This window comes from Sinohyriopsis cumingii, chromosome 2 (genome assembly GCF_028554795.1).
Source record: "Sinohyriopsis cumingii isolate HCF-2022 chromosome 2, ASM2855479v2, whole genome shotgun sequence".
Taxonomy (NCBI): Eukaryota; Metazoa; Mollusca; class Bivalvia; order Unionida; family Unionidae; genus Sinohyriopsis; species Sinohyriopsis cumingii.
The window spans coordinates 75484993-75503857 of record NC_142962.1 but is presented as its reverse complement, the minus strand read 5'-3'; the positions used below and the strand labels follow the sequence as shown (position 1 = coordinate 75503857).

Sequence of the window (18865 nt, the reverse complement as noted above, 5' to 3'; positions counted from 1 at the left end):
TTTGTGATTTAATTTCTATTGACGGGTCATCGATAATATGTTTGTAGTATTTTTCATCTTTAATTGACTTTCGCCTTCTTTAACATAATCATCTTGATTCATAATAATAATAGTGTTTGACTTATCATCCTTTTTAATCACTATACTGTCGTCATTCATTAGATTATATAAAGACTTACTTTCGTCCTTAGAAATATTACTATGATATTGCTTTTTATGATTACCAGTTAATATCTCTTTTATGATCGTGTATATATATAAATCTAAATATGAATCACGTAAAAGATGATTTAATTCTGTTATAAAATGGTTATCTGGGTGACAAGTTTTTGGGTGACTTCTCCAACCAATTGAGTCGACTTCTCCAACCACTCTGGGGCGACTTCTCCAGATACTTTGGGGGGAGTTCTCGATGGGGCGAGTTCTCCCCATACCGTCACCTGCGCCATGTCACTACAAGGGAGACAACTCGTATATGATCGTCGACCTTGACCTAGGTAAGTAAATACTGCGTTAATTATCTTCCGATGGATACAAATTGAATGTTATAGCAGTTAAAAAGTCTAGAACTGCCACGATTTAATAGTTTATTAGTATGTAGTCTTTGTATGAATACACTTTTACATATGTAAGTCGGTGTATATTTTAGTACCACATTCGTTGACACAAAGGTACCGAAAACAGGGAGGACACACTTGTGCACGTATCGTGGTTTACAACTTGCATGTAAATACTATTATGTACTATATAAAATAATAAAAGCTTCGGTTATTACACACACACACACACACACACACACACACACACACACAAACACACACACGCAACGATACTAGCTCTTACTAAGGGGGAATCGTAGTCCGAGTTTCCTCTGACCCTTGCCACCCCATTTTTGATATTCGGACATTGATGTTAGGGTATTGCATAATTTACCAGTTATGAAAATAGATTCGCTTGTTTACGGTGTATGCAGTGGAGAAGACAATGTGTAATTCTTCCATAGAACAGGATTCCTAAAATTGAATCGAGTTAATGGTAAGTAAAAACGTTTGCAACTACCACTGTTCTGTAATTAAAGAAGGGATGTATCGTGGAGTCGCAAACATGGTACGTATAGCTCTTTTCACCGGTTGTCACGTGAGCTCGGACTTGTCTCAAGAGGCAAAATTCGCGAAAATCGCATGTTTCGGAGCCCGTAACATCAGTTTGGTACAACGCAGAAAAGTCAATGATGGCTTGATGAATACAAAATTATCTCAGGGGTAAAACAAGCCCCATATATATGTGTGCCTTTAAAGACGGAAATAGAAGGAAATCGAGGGTCATTGGTGGAATCAAGTATTTGGAAGTTACGTACCTTCTCATATATAGTATGATAGAGAGGGTCCTTTGTCAGAACAGGTCATGGGAGTAATCTAAGGCATTTTTGTCACTCTGTATGATTTTTTTCCCCTTCAGATTATTGTTGTTTTCTTTTTTCTCAACATCATGCTCGCGTCAAGCATCTGTGGTTTAACCACGACATCAAAAGAAATCACGAGGATTACTGTGCCCAGTAGCTATAATGCCCAGGTGTTGTTATAGAGGTTGTAGTTAGCCGTAACATTGTTCAAATGGAAGAAGCATACAATTTCAACATGTCAGTTCAAAAATAAAGAACTTAAATATGATTGAAATTTATTCCAAAGGAGAAACCATTATCTCTCCCCATTCTGATATATATTTCTTTATTTTTCAGTTATAGAAACCGAGCGATCTTCATGAACAAATGTATTATTTAATGTGAAATGTGATCTCAGATTTAAACATGGAAAATGTATTTCATAGCATGTTATGTCTATAATATGAGATTTAGTGCTGTAACATTCCTACAGAAAAAGTAACGTGCTTTACAAAAGGTAATAGCAATGATCAAGATCAATATTGTTTCAGTTTTTAAAAAAAAAAATCTAACTTTCAACATTCATTGTCAAAATATGTGGTTCAAAAGATTTGAGTTAATTGAACTTATACATCTTGTATCTTTCGCAATTAATATGATGTTTTGTCTCCACAGTCACTGATGAAAAGGTGAAACAGGGTGCTTTACAAAATATGTACCATAAATGAGCCTATCTTGTCCAGGAAGAACTGAAATCCTTACGATTCCTGTGATATGTGGCACTAAGTACCCTCATGGGCATATTAAAATAGAATAGATATTTAGTGGGATAGTTACAGCGTTTCTTATCCTTGTGTGTGTTGGACCCAGGTCAAAGTTAATTTGTCATGTAAATAAAAGGCCAGTTTAATTTTGTCAACCCCAAACTGTTTGTTGCATAGCTTTTTACTATCAATCAGCGAACAAATTATGGTTTTGCTTCGGCACTGTTAGAATTCACACACACACACACACAACAAAGTGGTAAAACCAGTCTTAAAGAGGATGCAGCCTTAAATAATTAAAATTTAATTAGAGCTTTTTCTATTTCAGAACATATTTTTTTTAACAAGGCCAGAGTCTCACACTTTATAATCTGCTTCCACCTAAATTTTACTGTCCTATGCAGTTGCCATGTCTGTCTAATTTTAAATCCATTACTGTTCACAACTCGTCCAGTCCCAGCTCGTCTACTGTATCCATTACTACCTTATTGCGTGTTTCACTATTTAGTATTGAAAGGTACTATTTGACTTTTATTGTTGAGACCACATTGGTATCAAGCAAAATGTGGCAAAATATGGAAGTCACTTTTCTGTCAGTGGCTGTTTTTTCATTTGCAGATGCAAATGTGTGTGATTAGGATTTTTAGCATAGCTGTAAAATGTTTTCAGTCATATCGCTATGATGTCTGCAGTGTGGCTGTTTATAGTTATGTCTAGCACTGGGGCATCATGCCACAGACATGTAGCATGATGTCCCACCCAGTCACATTATCCTGACACCGGGCCAACCAGTCTTAACACTAACTTCTTAATGCTGAGCGCCTAGCGAGGCGTGTGTGTGTGTGTGTGTGTGATTAGAATTTTTATCATAGCTTTTAAAAAAATTAAGTTATATTGCTACGATGTCTGCAGTTGTGGAGTTTATAGTATGATATCCCACCCAGTCACATTGTCCTGACACCAGGCCGAATAGTCCTAACACTAACCTCTTAATGCTGAGCGTCTAGCGAGGCAGATGTTAGTACCATTTTTGTAAGTCTTTGTTATGACTCGGCCAGGGTTAGAACCAATGACCTCCCGCTTCCAAGGCAGACTCTCTAACCACTAGGCCATGGAGCGTCGCAGATGTGAATGTATGTTATAGTATAAATAAGTTTATGACGTCTGTATTTGATAGATAAATTGTTTACAGAGGGCGCTAAGGTGGGTCCCATTGTTAATGGTCGTTCAGACCTGCCTCAGATGTTTCTTTGAGACAAAAATATGCCTTTAATGTTATGTCAAATAATAATTTACAGAAAAATTATTTTAAAACATTTTACCGGAAATTTCACCACTAAGAAATAAGTCCAGTGTATTCAGACCACCTCTGATATTTCTACGATTTGATTGAATGTATGATTGACTGAGAAGATACGAAGCAAAAAGACAACAAAAAGTTCGATCATTCGTAGCTTCTCGGTCGATCTTTGTTTTGTAAATATCCTAATTGATCCGAATGGTAGCTATTGACATAATTCGAGATATGTTTTGCAGGACTGAGCTCGAAGTTGCGAATGCATTAATGGTCATCAGAGAGAAACATTGATCATGAGTCATGTGAACTTCTCATTAAGACCACCTGTGTTATTTATGAGAGACATAAATATGCTACAGATGTATGTTGGCGCAGTTATTTATAGAAAACCATACATTTTGCTTGCCTTTAATTTCTTCGCAAATGAAAACGCAATCTATTCGGACCATCTCAGCGATTTCTATAACTGGATTGACCTAAATCTTGTGAATGAAAACTTCTGGGTCAATCCTGTGTTTGTAAATTACGAGGTTGTCCGAATGGTCGCTAATGGAAGCTGTTCAAATACATTTGAGATACGATTAGCAGGACTGACCTCGAAGTTTCAAATGGCAACTATCTCTGCAAACTAATTGGGTATTCTGACGGTTAATACAGTGGTATGTCAGTTCCATTTACACCATAGAGCTAAAAATGAGTTAAAAAAGTTCAGGATGCCAGGCTACTCTGCCAGCAACATTGAGCATAGGTCAAGAAGTCGACTGTGCAGTAAATTTTCGCAAGCTAATTGTTTTATAATTCACAGCAGTTGTTTGATACTTTCATGCAGCACGTTTTGCCTTTTTCCCGTACCCTTTGAATTGAGCATTATTGTTATTTTACACATTTTCTGCTCGCAAGGGACCGGTAGTCAGTCCCTACCGTTGCATTTTACATATGGGTCATTGTCGTCTTGGATGTTGTTCGCAACTTCATTTGTAGACCATCTCTTGGCTGACGAGCTCCTGCGGGTTCGACGATGTAGAATGGTTTACTGTGCCCTCGTGTATGTCGTAAGAGGTGAATATTGGAGGCAGTAACAGGATGACACATCTGGCATGGCAGTTAACGTGTTGGACTCTCCAACGAAAGGGTACAGGTTCGAATTATACTGTCTGATCAATTCCAGATCAACTGTACTGTATCCATTAGCAAAAGACTTTACTCCATTTACCTCTTTACCAAATAAACCCACGTGTGTTGTTGTACCGTAAAATACCAAATGAAAACCAAACATGCCTCTTAATCTTGGTCATTCATAAATTCTGTGTCTAGTTCATTTGTCTAAACTCGCCTTATGTGCCAGTGCGTTTACTCCCAACTCGTATAATGTATTGATGTGTCTGCATTGATTCTCGGTCATTCGTTCTTTTGGCGTCTTTGATCATTTGTCTAAACTCGCCTACAATGCCAGTTCGTTTACTCCCAGCTGTCTGTTGTGTCAGTTTGATTTGTCTCGATCTACACCTACAGTGTTTCTTTTGCTGTATAGTCTTGAAAGATAAACAAACCACTCTATTCTTTTGGTGGAGGTCACGTTGCTATAATGCGAAAAATAAGTTACCTTTCTGTCGGCGTCCATGTAGTCAGCATTTTATTAATACGTCTACTAATAATTAGGATGATGTTCATTACTCGTCTGTTCATCTTTTACCAATTTCATTTCGCAAAATACAGTTACCATATTTTGTGGATGGCTTTCATCCTATCAATTTCGGGGTCAAAGGTGAAGATCGTTGTAATTGAAAGAAGAGTAATGGTTTATGCTCAGTACCATTAATCACAGACCTGGACTAAATATTGAGGATGGCTTGCACTTCTTAATAGGAAGAAACCTATCGATTTGGGGACGGTTGGAAGATCAAAGAGCTAGGTCACTGTGGCAGAAAGGAGACCACAAATCTGAACTAAAGTTTGAGGGTTTATACTTAAGGTATGGAAGAAGCCCATTGACTTTGGGGTCAGAAGGTCAAAGGTCGAGGTCAGTATGCTGAAAGAAAAACTCTTTGGATTGCATGCTTTTTGTTCAGGAGTAAGATTCTTGACCAAACTTTGCAGACCGCTTGCAGTAAAGGTAATAAATAAACATATAGGTTATGGGGTCTGAAGATCAGACGACACGGTCTTGGTAAGTTTTAAAAGAAATGGCTCATGCACAGTAAGTTTAGTTTAAGATCACATACCTTGACCATAGGTTTGGGTCATTGAGACCCGTTAGTAATCTCCAGCGTCATCCATCTCCTACTAGTACATACAAAGAGGACTATTAAACTCCGAATGGGCGTATACTTTGCCTTTCACGGGTTATCTCGCTTTTCTAAGGCTATGGTTAAACTTTCCTCATTTACATATGTGAATTTAAAATAGATTCTCCTCAGACTTGGCATGAATAATTATGAAGGTAAGGCAATTTATTTCGTGACATGCACACTTGCAACTTTCACCTTGTGGTCAAGGTCATAATCATAGATTTGCATTAAGGTTTTGGTATTAAAAAATGTCATTTGCTTATATTTTGTAAGCCCCTTCATGGTTATGTTAATACTTACACTAACATATTATGAAACTAAGGCGATTCATTCTGCACAAAATTAATTTAACCCTCTGACCTTTGGGTCAAGGTCACATTCATAAGGTTAAGGTTTGGGATGCAGTTTTAAAATTCGTTTTTATTTTCTGAATCTGCAGATGATTTTGTTTTCATAATTATGTTAAACCATAATGGTGCTTACACAATTCATTCTGAGTTACATTAGTTTACCTTTTGACCTTATGGTCAAGGCCATAATTATACAAAATTTTATTAAGATTTGAGGATTTTGTCAATTGATTGTATTTTCTACACTCCTTGACAGAGTTTATACATGATTGTAATAAATCTTTATGAAGCAAAGATAATTCTCTGCGACATAGTAATATAACATTTGCAGTTTTGTTTTTGTTTTTTATTTGATGATATTTTCTAAATTCCTTGATAGATTTTGTGCATACGCACTGAAGCAAAGACAATACATTTTGCTACAGCTTGCTTGCTCAACTTTCTGACCTTTGGGTCTGTTTCACACATTAAAGCAATGATTGATCAAGGCGTCGACATGCAGGTCATGCTCTTTTTGCATTGTACAAACTTTATGCACTTTTAAAATATTGTTATTGTTCATTAATACCGGTCTAATTTTCCAGTTCTTTACTTAATTTTGTACATGTATTAAAAATCAGCAGCTTTCATTCTTAAATCACGTATTAAAACTCCACAATGTACATGCCCGCGAGTCAAGAAATAAATAGCTTTAAAACCGAAGTCACCTGTGCACTCGGCCAAAGTTGCATATCTCTCTTTTTCCTCTCTTAGTATCCAAGTAGGTAGCTAACAGCTGGAGAAAACGAAGGACTTTATCCTTGGTTTGGAAGCAGACAAGGCGGGATGCACCCCATAAATAGATACGCGTACATGTATAACGGTACTCGACTGCAATCAATGTTTTTAATATATGCCCGTGTGCATGTGCATTACAGGAATATGTTAGCTGGCCCCATGATTCTCACTGATATTTCCTTGTGCAACTTATGTTGCAATCCCCACCCCAATTAAAACCAATTACGCACAAAATGCGCAGTGTTTGAGCTGTAATATAACCCTAGTACATGTGAGAAGCGTTTAACCCAGAGAAGATAGGAACTGATATTGTTATCTATACTAGTTTACGTTGGATCGTTGTAGGATAACCCCGGTAGAAAAGACGCGACTTTAAATTCGCTGGGGAGTCGGGTTTCCTTCAAAATCCTTATCTTGAAAGTTCACCACCCACGCCACCGATCTATACAGCTTCACCGCTAGAAATCACAATGGCAGCCGTAGACGTGTTGCCGGGGCACACAGATGAGGCACACCCGGAATATTTTGACATCAGAGCCATGCCCCCACAACCTAAGGAACAAAAACCAGGTCAACTATCTGAAGCTTTAGTGAAACAATTTTTCGAAGAGGTAACCTTTCTCTCTCTGTCACTCCGCCAGATTATCACCATAACAATCACTCACCAGCATCATTGTCTTCTCCAGGGAAAAAAAGGGGTGGGTGGGGGAGCTGCGGTGCTAAGTGGTTAGTAAGCCCGACACGCGACCAAAAGTGTGCGTTTCGAGTCCCACCATCAGATCAGTCCGAGTCGGCGATCGGCATGTGTCTTTCTGCAAGGCACCATACTCCAATTTCCTCGGCTTTAAATAATCTACTTGTGTTGATGTACTGTAAAACAAAAAACCAAAACACATCTTCCCATCCCAAGACACTGACAATCCTCTCACAGTTCCACCACTATCATCATAATCATCATGAACATCATCACAATGCAGCAACAACATGCAGTCATTTGTGTGATTATCATCCTGTTGGTGTTGTTTGGTAATAGGTCACTTTCGTTTGTTCATTTTGTAGTATCCGTCGAACAGTTATTCCGAGAAAATGGACAAAGTCAGAATTAGAAAGTGTCGTCGAAGTTGCTTGAGTTAAAATTCGTATAATAGCATCAGATACTCGTGTTTTCCAAAATGACATTGTTTCGATCAACATAACAGATATAGCAACGTGATTTGACTTTCTCAAATTTTGTTTTTTAATTCTAATTGTATCCCAAATTTGACGAAAATTGCATGTAGCGAGGTATATTTCTGAAGGATCATGAAATTCGTTGTTATTCCAAATCTCATCCGAAACAAAAGGGGTTTTAAAAGTGAATGTCTCAAATTTTGTAGGAGAAAGGCGAATATTTAATCTTCTTATCTGCATGGTCTGCGGTCATTTGTTTAAAGTCGCCAAATAACATCAGACCTACGTAACGAATGTTTATACTTGCTCAAAAAAATGCACATATAAAAAAGACAAGAAATTCAGTTTCATTACATCGATTATATATCGTAGCGAAATTTCGTGAAAATCAAAACACGACACATCAACTCAGTACTGTATGCCAATTTTGTACATTTCGCCTTTACGAATTTAACCTACTTGACGTTGTTTTCTCCAGACACATACTAACGAATGTCTTAGGAATATAATTTACTCAGACAGTATGTGGATAATATAATTTAATCCAATTCTAGAACAAATCCCTTTATATTTTAGTATATGTTGCTTATTTTACATATAATTCTAGCTAAATCGTCCTCCATAAGGCCCAGATTTCACACTCGATTCCCGGTCAAGAAACGGTAGATACAACACCTTTTGTACGAAAAACCGTTTGTAGGAAAAATATCACAAGTCACACGTCAGTCATATGAAAAGTTTAGAAATTATTTCCAAGGAGATAACCTACACCATCAATTAAACATAGTATAAACATGGTTCTCGACCTTAATTCAAAATTAGTAACAGCCACGTGAACAAGTTATTTTTTAAATTTATTTTTATTTTGGGAATAATAAGGTTGAGATTGAGGCTATGTTGGATACGTGACCCTAGGCTTGTAAATAGTTGTAGTGAAGTAAACAACTTTTTTCCTCGGAGTAAAGTGATTGGTTTTTATCAAGGTCATACTGGGGCTACGTGATTTTTTATATGTAAACATGATCACGTGATCCTCAATTTCTCAATTAGGCATTTCCAAAATTGCGCATTACTTAGTTTAAATAGTGAGGTTTAGAGAGAAATCTCAGTCTGGGCTTATAACACTTGATGTCAAGGTGTTCTTTTGTTGTGTCAGTTTGGAGTTATTTCGAATTATTTGGATTCGAAAGAATTGATTCATTTTCCTGGAAATATACGTTGCTCATAAGAAATTTTTGAACAAAGACAGTTCTTTTAAAAATTATTCGGATTTCCAACACCAGATTGTTATTTTTTGTGTTTCTACAAGGAACTATAGACGACAACACTGTACCGGATACAGCATACGTAATCACCTTCCATCTTGAATTCTTCGTCGGGACTCAACTTGAAATCATTAGAACATTTCATTATTAGGATTATTTTTGGATTTGATTCGTAAAACCGTAAGTTCTTTTTGTGTTTTTCTTTCTTCAATTTTACAGTAATTTTCCAAGGAAATAAATTATTTGTTAAATTTCTCAATGCTTGTTGTTTTCACTTTCTTGTGTTACTGTTTATTAGAGTCTAAACACGTAACATAAGAATTGGGGGCTCGTCCGGGATTTTGGTTTTAGACTAGAATATTTCAGAAAACGTTTTTTAAATTTGAATTTCCCTAGTTTTTGAAATTTATAGTGAAATCGTCAAGCTTTTTCTAAAATGTCATCAAAAGTGGAAATCTTTCTTTCAAATTCTACACAGGTGAGCTTTCTTAACGAAACAAGATGTAAGAAATATTTTGGTTCAGTATTTGGTAGAAAAGAATGTTTTAGATAAAAAGTGCTTTGGTTTTGATCAGCAAGTCTGTATCAGACTCTGACATCAAAGTAAATGAATTAGAATTAAAATACAAGATGGAATTGGAGTTGAGGAAGCTGAAACTTCAGAAAGATAAAGAAGGAACACAATTGCCTTTACAAGCGGAAGAAAAACAGAAAGAAAGACAAATGCAGTTACAAAAAGAACAAATGCATTTAAAAGCAGAAGAAAAAGAAAGAAAGACAAATGCAGTTACAAAAAGAACAAGAGCATTTGCAAGCAGAAGGAAGAGGTAAAGAAAACAAATGCAGTTACAAGACAAACAAATGCAAGGGAGAAAGAGAGAGAATATGAATGTAGAATGAAAGAAATGGAACTGGCAAGTGAAAAGCACATTCATACTTCAAATCCAAATTTAAGGTTTGATCTTGCAAAGAATATTAGATTAGTGCCCCCTTTCAGAGAAAAAGAAGTAGACAAATATTTTACTCGTTTTGAAAAAGTTTCTGACAGTTTGAAAAGGCCAAGGAAGCATTGGAGTTATTACAATGTCTACTCACTGGTAAGGCTAGTGATATTTACAGTTCACTGTCATTTCACCAAAGTGGTGACTATAATGTGGTTAAGGAATGCATCTTAAGGGGTTATGAGTTAGTCCCAGAAATTTATTGGCAAAAATTCAGAAACTATAGAACAGAAGCTGGACAAACTCATGTTGAATTTGCTAGAGAAAAGAGCATTTATTTAATAGATGGTGCTTAGCCAAGAAAGTTGAACAAGATTATGAAAGTCTCAAACAACTAGTATTACTTGGCGATTTTAAAAACTGTGTCCATAGTGACATTAAGTCTTATCTTGATGAGCATCAGATTGAAACCTGGGAAAATGCTGCTCGAGCTGCAGATCAGTATCCTTTAACTCATAAAGTTCCTTTTGTAAATAAGACTTCTACTCAACAGTCTTCTGGCAGAAAAAGTATTTCAGCGTAATACAAGCCCTTCTAAAACTCAGACTGGCACAACATCTAAAAATCAAGCTTCTGATAAGCTTGATTCAAGATCCTTATCTCTTCCTACGTGTACGTATTGCAAGAATAAAGGACATGTTATTTCTTATTGCTACAAATTGAAAAATAGGCATCAGAACCAAGACAGACCTATTCCAAATACTCTTATTTCTAAAAGGTCAAGGTCATGGTCATGTATTGAAAGCAATATATTTGTTGGGTCTAATAAACCTGTCGGATTTTATTATGGAGAATTATGAATGATTCATGTCGAAGGGTTCTATATAACTCTTGGTTGATTCAGCCAACCCTATCCCTATTAAAATTTTAAGCAACACATGAGCTTCTCAGAGTCTTTTATTATGAGGTACTTTGCCTTTTTCTGAGAAGTCTTCTTCTAATGAGAGTGTTCTTAGGGAGTAGAGTGCGGCTTTGTTAATGTTCCTTTCCATTGTGCAAATTTGTCATCAGTCTCAGGAACCGTGACAGTTGGCACAGTGTCTGTTTTACCCATTGAAGGCATTCATTTATTACTAGGCAGTGCCTAACTGAAGACAAGGTTGTAGTTAATCCACTTGTAACTGACAAGCCTTGCTTGGATCAAAAAGTCGATCCATTTGAAAAATAATTCCCTGGTTTATTCCCAGCTTGTGCAGTTACCAGAGCTATGGCAAAGAAAGCTTTTGAGAATGACGTTGATAAGGAAATTATTCATTTAGCAGACACATGTATTAGGCTTTTGATGAGGTCACTTTCACTCCTTGTTTGGATCAATCAGAAGGTATTCTCTTTATTCTAATCAGGGTGATAAACAACAATCACTTGTCATTGAACAGGAAAAAGACCCTGAGATCTCTTGTTTGTTTCAAAGGGTCATTAGTGAATCTGAAGCTACTGAAGTTCCTGTTTGTTATTTAATTAAAAATGGAATTTTTGTGAGAAAATGGAGACCTCCCGAGGTACCTGCTGGTGACCAGTGTAGTTGTAGTTCCAAATCCTTACAGACAGGAAATCCTTAGACTGGCCCGTGAAACTCCATTGGATGGTCAGTTAGGGATTAATAAAACTTATCACAAGATCTTGACTCATTTTTATTGGCCAAAAATCAAAAGTGATGTTGGTAAATACTGTAGATCATGTCATACCTGTCAAATGGTAGGAAAACCCAATTAGAAAATATCCAAGGCTTATCTACAACCTATTCCTGCATTTGACGAACCATTTAGTAGAATTATGATAGGTTGTATTGATTCCTTACCTAAAACCAAGTCAGGTAACCAATACTTGTTGACCATTATGTGTGCATCAACAAGGATTCCAGAGGCAATTCCCTTGAGGAATATAAAATTTAAAATAATAGTAAAAGCGTTGATAATGTCTTTTGCTTAAATTGGCCTTCCCAAATCTATCTAGTTGGGCCAAGGGTCAACTTTTAGGTCTGAAACTTTCCAGCCTTTTATGCATGAATTTAGCATTCAGTAATGCAAGTCAAAAGTAAAATTACAGTTTGACAGAACTATAATGGAGAGAATTTTTGAGTTTGGTAATAATGGAGTTCTGTCTCTCTTGCTCATTCTTCAAAATTTTCTTTAGATATTACGCCCCTTACAAAGTTAAGAAGAAAATGAATGAGTTAAAATTATAATATCAGTACTCCTGGGATCAAAATAAATTAGAGGAGTACCAGTATATTGAAAGAGATAGCCAGGTTAAACATGCGAATAATCTAGCTGTACCTGTCACACTCTTTGAAGATTTAAGTGAAGGAATATCATCGTATTCTACTGATTTTGGAGTGACAAATCTTTGGAATTCAGAAATTATGAAAGATCTGGACCAGAAACTTTCACAATTGCAAGAGCAAGAAAGAAATGAACTTAAACAGTTATTATTTGAATACAAGCACTTATTTCCAAACGTTCTACAAGAACAAACAAAATTTTCCATGACGTTGAAATTGTAAATTCCAAACCTGTGAAACAACACCTGTACATGATGAACCCTCTCAGACAGGAATACTTGAAAAAAGAAATTCAGTATTAGCTGGAGAATGATTTCATAGAGCCCAGTAAATGTAATTGGAGTTCACCATGCATACTTGTTCCAAAACCAGATAAAACTTTCCATATGTGTACTGATTATAGGAAGGAGAAAACAGATTTATTCCCATTACCAGGAATCGATGACTGTATGGATAAGATTTGGAATGCCCAGTATGTCACCAAATTTGATCTCCTGAAAGGATTTTGGCAAATTCCACTAAGGGAAAGAACAAATGAAATTTCGGCATACATGACTCCAGATGGACTTTACCAATATAAAGTAATGCCGTTTGGGATGAAAGGGTTGCCAAGTACCTTTCAGTGTTGCATGCATATGATTGCCTCTGGTCTAGACAATTGTGATGCTTACATAAATGATGTCATCATCTGCAACGACACCTGGAAAGAACATCTACCAACAATTCAGAAATTCTTTGACAGACTCACTGATGCATGTTTAACAATTAATTTATCTAAATTTGAGTTCAGCTATGCTAGTGTAACTTTTCTAGGACACATCGTGGGACATGGACAAGTTAAACCTATAGATGCTATGGTCAAGGCTGCCTCTGAATTAACCGTTCCAGTTAATAAAAAGCAACTGGTGCGATTTTTAGATATGGCCGGATACTATCGAAAATTTTGTTCCAATTTTTCTATAATTGCTGAACTCCTGAAAATTTTATTGAGTAAGGAAAACAAGTTCTTTTGGACTGAAAAAAATGACAGGAGACTTTTGACAAGTTAAAAACCATGCTTAAAAGCGCACCAGTTCTTACAGCTCCAAAGTTCAGTGAATCATTTAAACTGTTTGTTGGTGCAAGTGATGTTGGGGTTGGAGCAGGTTTGATTCAAGAAGATGAAAATGGTATTGATCATCCAGTGTGTAATTTTTCTAAAAAATTAAATAAGAATTAAATAAGCATCAAAGAAATTATTCAATAATCGAGAAAGAATGTTTGGCTTTGATAATGGCATTACAACATTTTGAAGTTTACCTTAGTTCAGCTCCTTCGATTATTGTGTTTAGTGACCACAACCCCATTACTTTCATCGGCAAGATGAAAAATAAGAATCAGAGACTATTAAGGTTGAGTTTTTGTACAGGAATATAATCTTGACACCAGGCACATCGAAGGGAAAGATAATTTAATAGCAGATGCACTTTCCCATGCATAACAATATTATTTCATGTACACTGTGTCTACTTTATAAGTTCTTTTAAACTTCGTATATAATTAGTCTGTGGTACAAAGAAAGCTTTATCATATAAATCTTTCTTCTTCTTGGGGTGGGGGCATGTTATGTATATTTCATTTAATTGTTTGTAAGCTTTAAAAAAAAATTTTTTTATTTCATTATATGTCAAAATAATGTAGCTTCATTTATTAGGAACTTGATACTTTTCCAGAAAATAGTTTGACCTTGAATGTTCATTTTAGTAAACACATAAGGCTGACCTGGTTCCTGATCTTAATTCAGAATTAGTAACAGCCACGTGAACAAGTTATTTTTTTATTAATTTTTTATTGTGGGATAATAAAGTTGAGATCGAGGCTGTGACCATAGGCTTGTAAATAGTTTTAGTGAAGTAAACAACTTTTTTCTCGGAGTAATGTGATTGTTTTTTATCAAGGTCATACTGGGGCTACGTGATTTTTTATATGTAAATATGGTCACATTATCCACTATTTCGCAATTAGGCATTTCCAAAATTGCGCATTACTTAGTTTAAATAGTGATATTTAGAGAGATCTCAGTCTGGGCTTATAACACTTGATGTCAGGGTGTTTGTTTGTTGTGTCAGTTTGGAGTTATTTCGAATTATTTGGATTCAGAAGGATTAATTCTTCTTTCCTGGAAATATACGTGCTCATATGAAATTCTTGAACAAAGACATTTCTTATAAAAATTATTCGGATTTCCAACACTGGAGTATTATTTTTTTGTGTTTCTACAAGTAACTGTAGATGATAGCACTGTTCCGGATACAGCATACATCATTGCCTTCCATCTTGGATTCTTCGTCGGGACTCGAACTTGAAATCATTAGAACATTTCATTATTAGGACTTCTAAAATGTTATTCTTTGATTAACCGTAAGTTCTTTTTTTTCTTTCTTCATTTTTACAGTATTTTTCCAAGAAAATAAATTATTTGTTAAATTTCTCAAAGCTTGTTGTTGTCACTCTTTCTTGAATTACTGTTTGTTATAGCCTAAACACGTAACAATATATATATATATATATATATATATATATATATATATATATATATAGAGAGAGAGAGAGAGAGAGAGAGAGAGACAGACAGACAGACAGACAGAAAGAGAGATTATCACCTCTGATGTTCCTACTCGCCCCGAACATGACTTCTTGCTTCTGGACATCAATCCAGCTTGATGTTGAGCTTGATATCGATTGTTTCCTTGATGAGCTTTTTTTAATCCAACTGCTTTCTGTGAGAGGTGCAGTAAGGATATCAGATAATAATTGGTAAAATGGTGGCTTTTTCAGTCTATGTTTTATGACCCATGCCATGGCAGCGTTTATTGGATTTATAGCAAATTTAATACCCTGGATTATATTATCGAACTCCAGCATATATTTCTTTACCAGTATTGATATAATTTTTACATGCCCGACCATTGGTGTGTCTGTTCTATATTTCGCTTGCATGCAAAAACTCAAGTTTTCCTCCATCAACAGATACCTAAATTGCCGATGGCTTGCTGTTGGGGTAATAAAGAAACCTATCAATTTCAGAGTCATAAGATCAAAGGTCAAGGTCGCTGACTGAATGTACAAAGTGGTTTATGCACAATATTAGTAGATGTATATAATAGACCTGTAAGCCTTGTGGATGAATTACATTTGGGTTAAAGAAAAAAAACGTCGATTTGGAGGTTATAAAGGTAACTGTGACTGACATAAGAAAAGTATTTTTGTTCTCGATCATGTACCTGTATCAAAGTTTGTGGAACACATTTGTGGTAAGTAAAAAGTCTTAATTTTGGGGTCAAAAGTTGAAAGCTCATAGTCATTTTGGCTAAAAGAAAAATGAGTTTTGCAGATTTGTTCCTTGACTAAACTTTGTAAGGTAATAAAGAAATATATGATTTATGAGGTGTAATAGGAATATAATGGTTTCTAGACAGTAATATTTGGTTAAAAACCACAGGTCATTCAGACTGTGAAACAAAGGGCATGCATATTCTGTTGCTGACAGTACACTTTCTTTTACAGGGTCACGGCACATTTTTGTTGGATACGCCCCTTTTGCATCCTGGATGCTCCTTAATTTTAGGCTTTATAAAGAAAAATATATCACATGGGATCCTTTTCAGTAGAGCCAAATGTATCACACGGGGTCTGTTGCAGTAGAGCAAAATTATCACATGGGGTCCTTGGCGGTATACCCATTGCTAATAGCTCAATTGTATGTGATAAAGTTTGTCGAACATTGCTCTTCTTAACTTTTGACAAGTAAACTAAAATTTAGCAAGGGCTTTTTATAGAGTTATGTATATTTAATATTGTAATTGCCTATCTCTTTTGACCATTACATCATTATCAGTCATACTTTTGGCTTTGTCACTCCTCTTTCTCACCAGTAGGCTTCAGCATTTGACTTTTTGGCTGGTGTCATGTCGGCATGATAAGTCAGCTCCCCCAACCCGTATGATTATGCTAGTGGTTACAGTATTTTAATGTTGAAAGATTTGGGGCTTCTTTTTAGGACACTTGGTAATCATTTGGTTGTTGTTAGCGTCTTTGACATCACCATCACCATTGTTTTTATTGTCTTCGTCAACGTCATCACCTCGAACACCACCATTCAAATGCATTATTGCAGAAATTGTGTGTGTGTGTGTGTGTGTGTATAATCTCAGGGATCAGATATATATTGTTAAATTTGGGTTTTTCCTTTTTAAATTAGGGATATGTAATCGTTGAGAAGTTCTTTGAAAAGGAGGAGCTAGACAGGTGCTGTGATGCCATCAGTGGCCTTGTTGAAGAACTGGCACAGAAGTTGTACAAGGCGGGCAAAATAAAAGGTTTTCTCACACATTCTTCTGTTAATTATATAAATATGTTGAAATTGTTTGAAAACATTTTTACATGTACATGTCATATCTATCTCATATTCCTTACAACAGACTCTTGACAATTTTCTCACATAAATAAGCAAAGATTGGATAAACTGTATGCAAATATTTTGTATCACTGTAATAAACGGTGTGAAAAAAAGGATGGACTTTTCCAACATTTTATTGTACTATAATAGACAGAGGGACTTTCCCACTATTTTATGTCATGGACGGTATGAATAAAAAGATTGACTTTGCCTATATTTTGTGTCACTGTAATAGACAGTATAAAAATGGACTTTTCTAATATTTTGTGTCACTGTAATAGATGGTATGAAAAAAAGACTTTGTCAGCATATGTTTACATTTTTTATGCTATTGTAATTTCATATCGATCTAAACATTATTGATTTTCAGACCTTTACCAGGAGTATGGTTTCTACAAGCGGCTGACCAAGCTGGAAGAGGACTTTCCTGGAACAAATATTCTGCTACATAAACTAGGAACATTACCGCAGGTCAGGAAAGGATGAATACTATACTACTTTCCTACAAACATATAATAAGATAAAAGGTTTTTAACTCACGAAATTGCATTTGCACACTCAGTCCTTGATTTGTGCTGGTATTCATGTTTACATTAAAACCATTCACTAATATAGATGTAATTATTTTCCTTTACTGTGAGCTATCACACATATTTTTGAATTAGATATGGCAGACGTAAGGAGATAGAATGTCAACATTTTTATGATTTTCATCTCGTCAAACGTAGTTACGATTGCCCCAGATGCAAGTATTTTCAAGACTGTGCAACTTTATTAATACATTGTCATGCTAAAGCAAAGATGCCAATGATATTTATATAAGTATGTCATTACCTTTAACAAGACAAATTTCAGCAAATTGTTTTTAACAGAAGAATTGCAATTGTCTAAATTTCCGCTAACTTTCTGACTAAATGATCCATTTTAGTATAACCTCCATTCAAGAGAGCTACACAAAGACGGTATTAAAAAAAGATTTCTGATATATCAGAAGAATTGGAACATTTCTAGGTCATTGCCCCAATTAGATTTAGACTAATCAGAGGTTTTTTCACTGTGACTTGCTTTAGCAATAGATTACAACAGCATACATTGTGTGTAAGCTGGTGGAAACTGACATAGACGATTAAGTTCTTATTTTGATTGTAAATTGGGAACATTTTTGTTGTAGAAAGTTAAATGCTGGTGAAAATATTTTCTGGCATCTTCACTTTGGCTTGACAGTGTATCAATAAGGCTTCAATTTTGAAAATACTGGTAACATATGGCAACCGTAACATTGCCTGACCAAATGAAAATTCACAAATATTTTGGCATTCTATGTCTCATAGCATTTTAGAGGTCTAACTGATAGAGATGAGCAATAAGCTCTTTGAAAATTAATCTTTTTCCACATCAGAATGAAGCCTAAATTACTTAAATATACTCGTGTGTATACATTACTTGGTACAGCAAAGGCTGTAGATGCAAACACCATTACAAAATGGGGGGGCTAAGTGTGAAACTGCAACATAACATTTTCATAATGTGTAAGCATTGTAATATCACGCTTACATCTGGTGTCCGTAAAAAAATCTTATGTCGTTTCCAATGCACCATGTTCTAAACTGACAGCAGCAGGCAAATTAGGCACTGGTTATTTGCAACTGATGCATGTAAAACGTTAAACGGATGCTGAATTTTCAATTGGTGCTTGTTAAGGGTATGAAATGCACTCATATTTTTATCAGGGTGCAAATCTGCATCTGCTCGGGCTTGGGACAAGTACATGGTTAAGTTTTACTTGGCCCAGCCAATTTACACGCGGTCAGGTTGTGTGGACGAGTGGTTTCCTGAGCCCTGTTAATTAAAGT

The 18865-nt window shown here is 35.7% G+C and overlaps 1 protein-coding gene across 1 annotated transcript in view; it reads left to right on the top strand.

The window, feature by feature from the left end:
- Positions 1-459: 459 nt before the first annotated feature.
- The window catches only part of LOC149805210 (uncharacterized), a 31154-nt gene continuing 12748 nt past the window's right edge, over positions 460-18865 (top strand). The window contains exons 1-4 of the mRNA XM_089948442.1: positions 460-497; positions 7203-7468; positions 16815-16932; positions 17383-17483. Coding sequence (XP_089804568.1) covers positions 7328-7468; positions 16815-16932; positions 17383-17483 — 360 coding nt within the window. The 5' untranslated portion in view covers positions 460-497; positions 7203-7327. The remainder of the gene's footprint in view (positions 498-7202; positions 7469-16814; positions 16933-17382; positions 17484-18865) is intronic.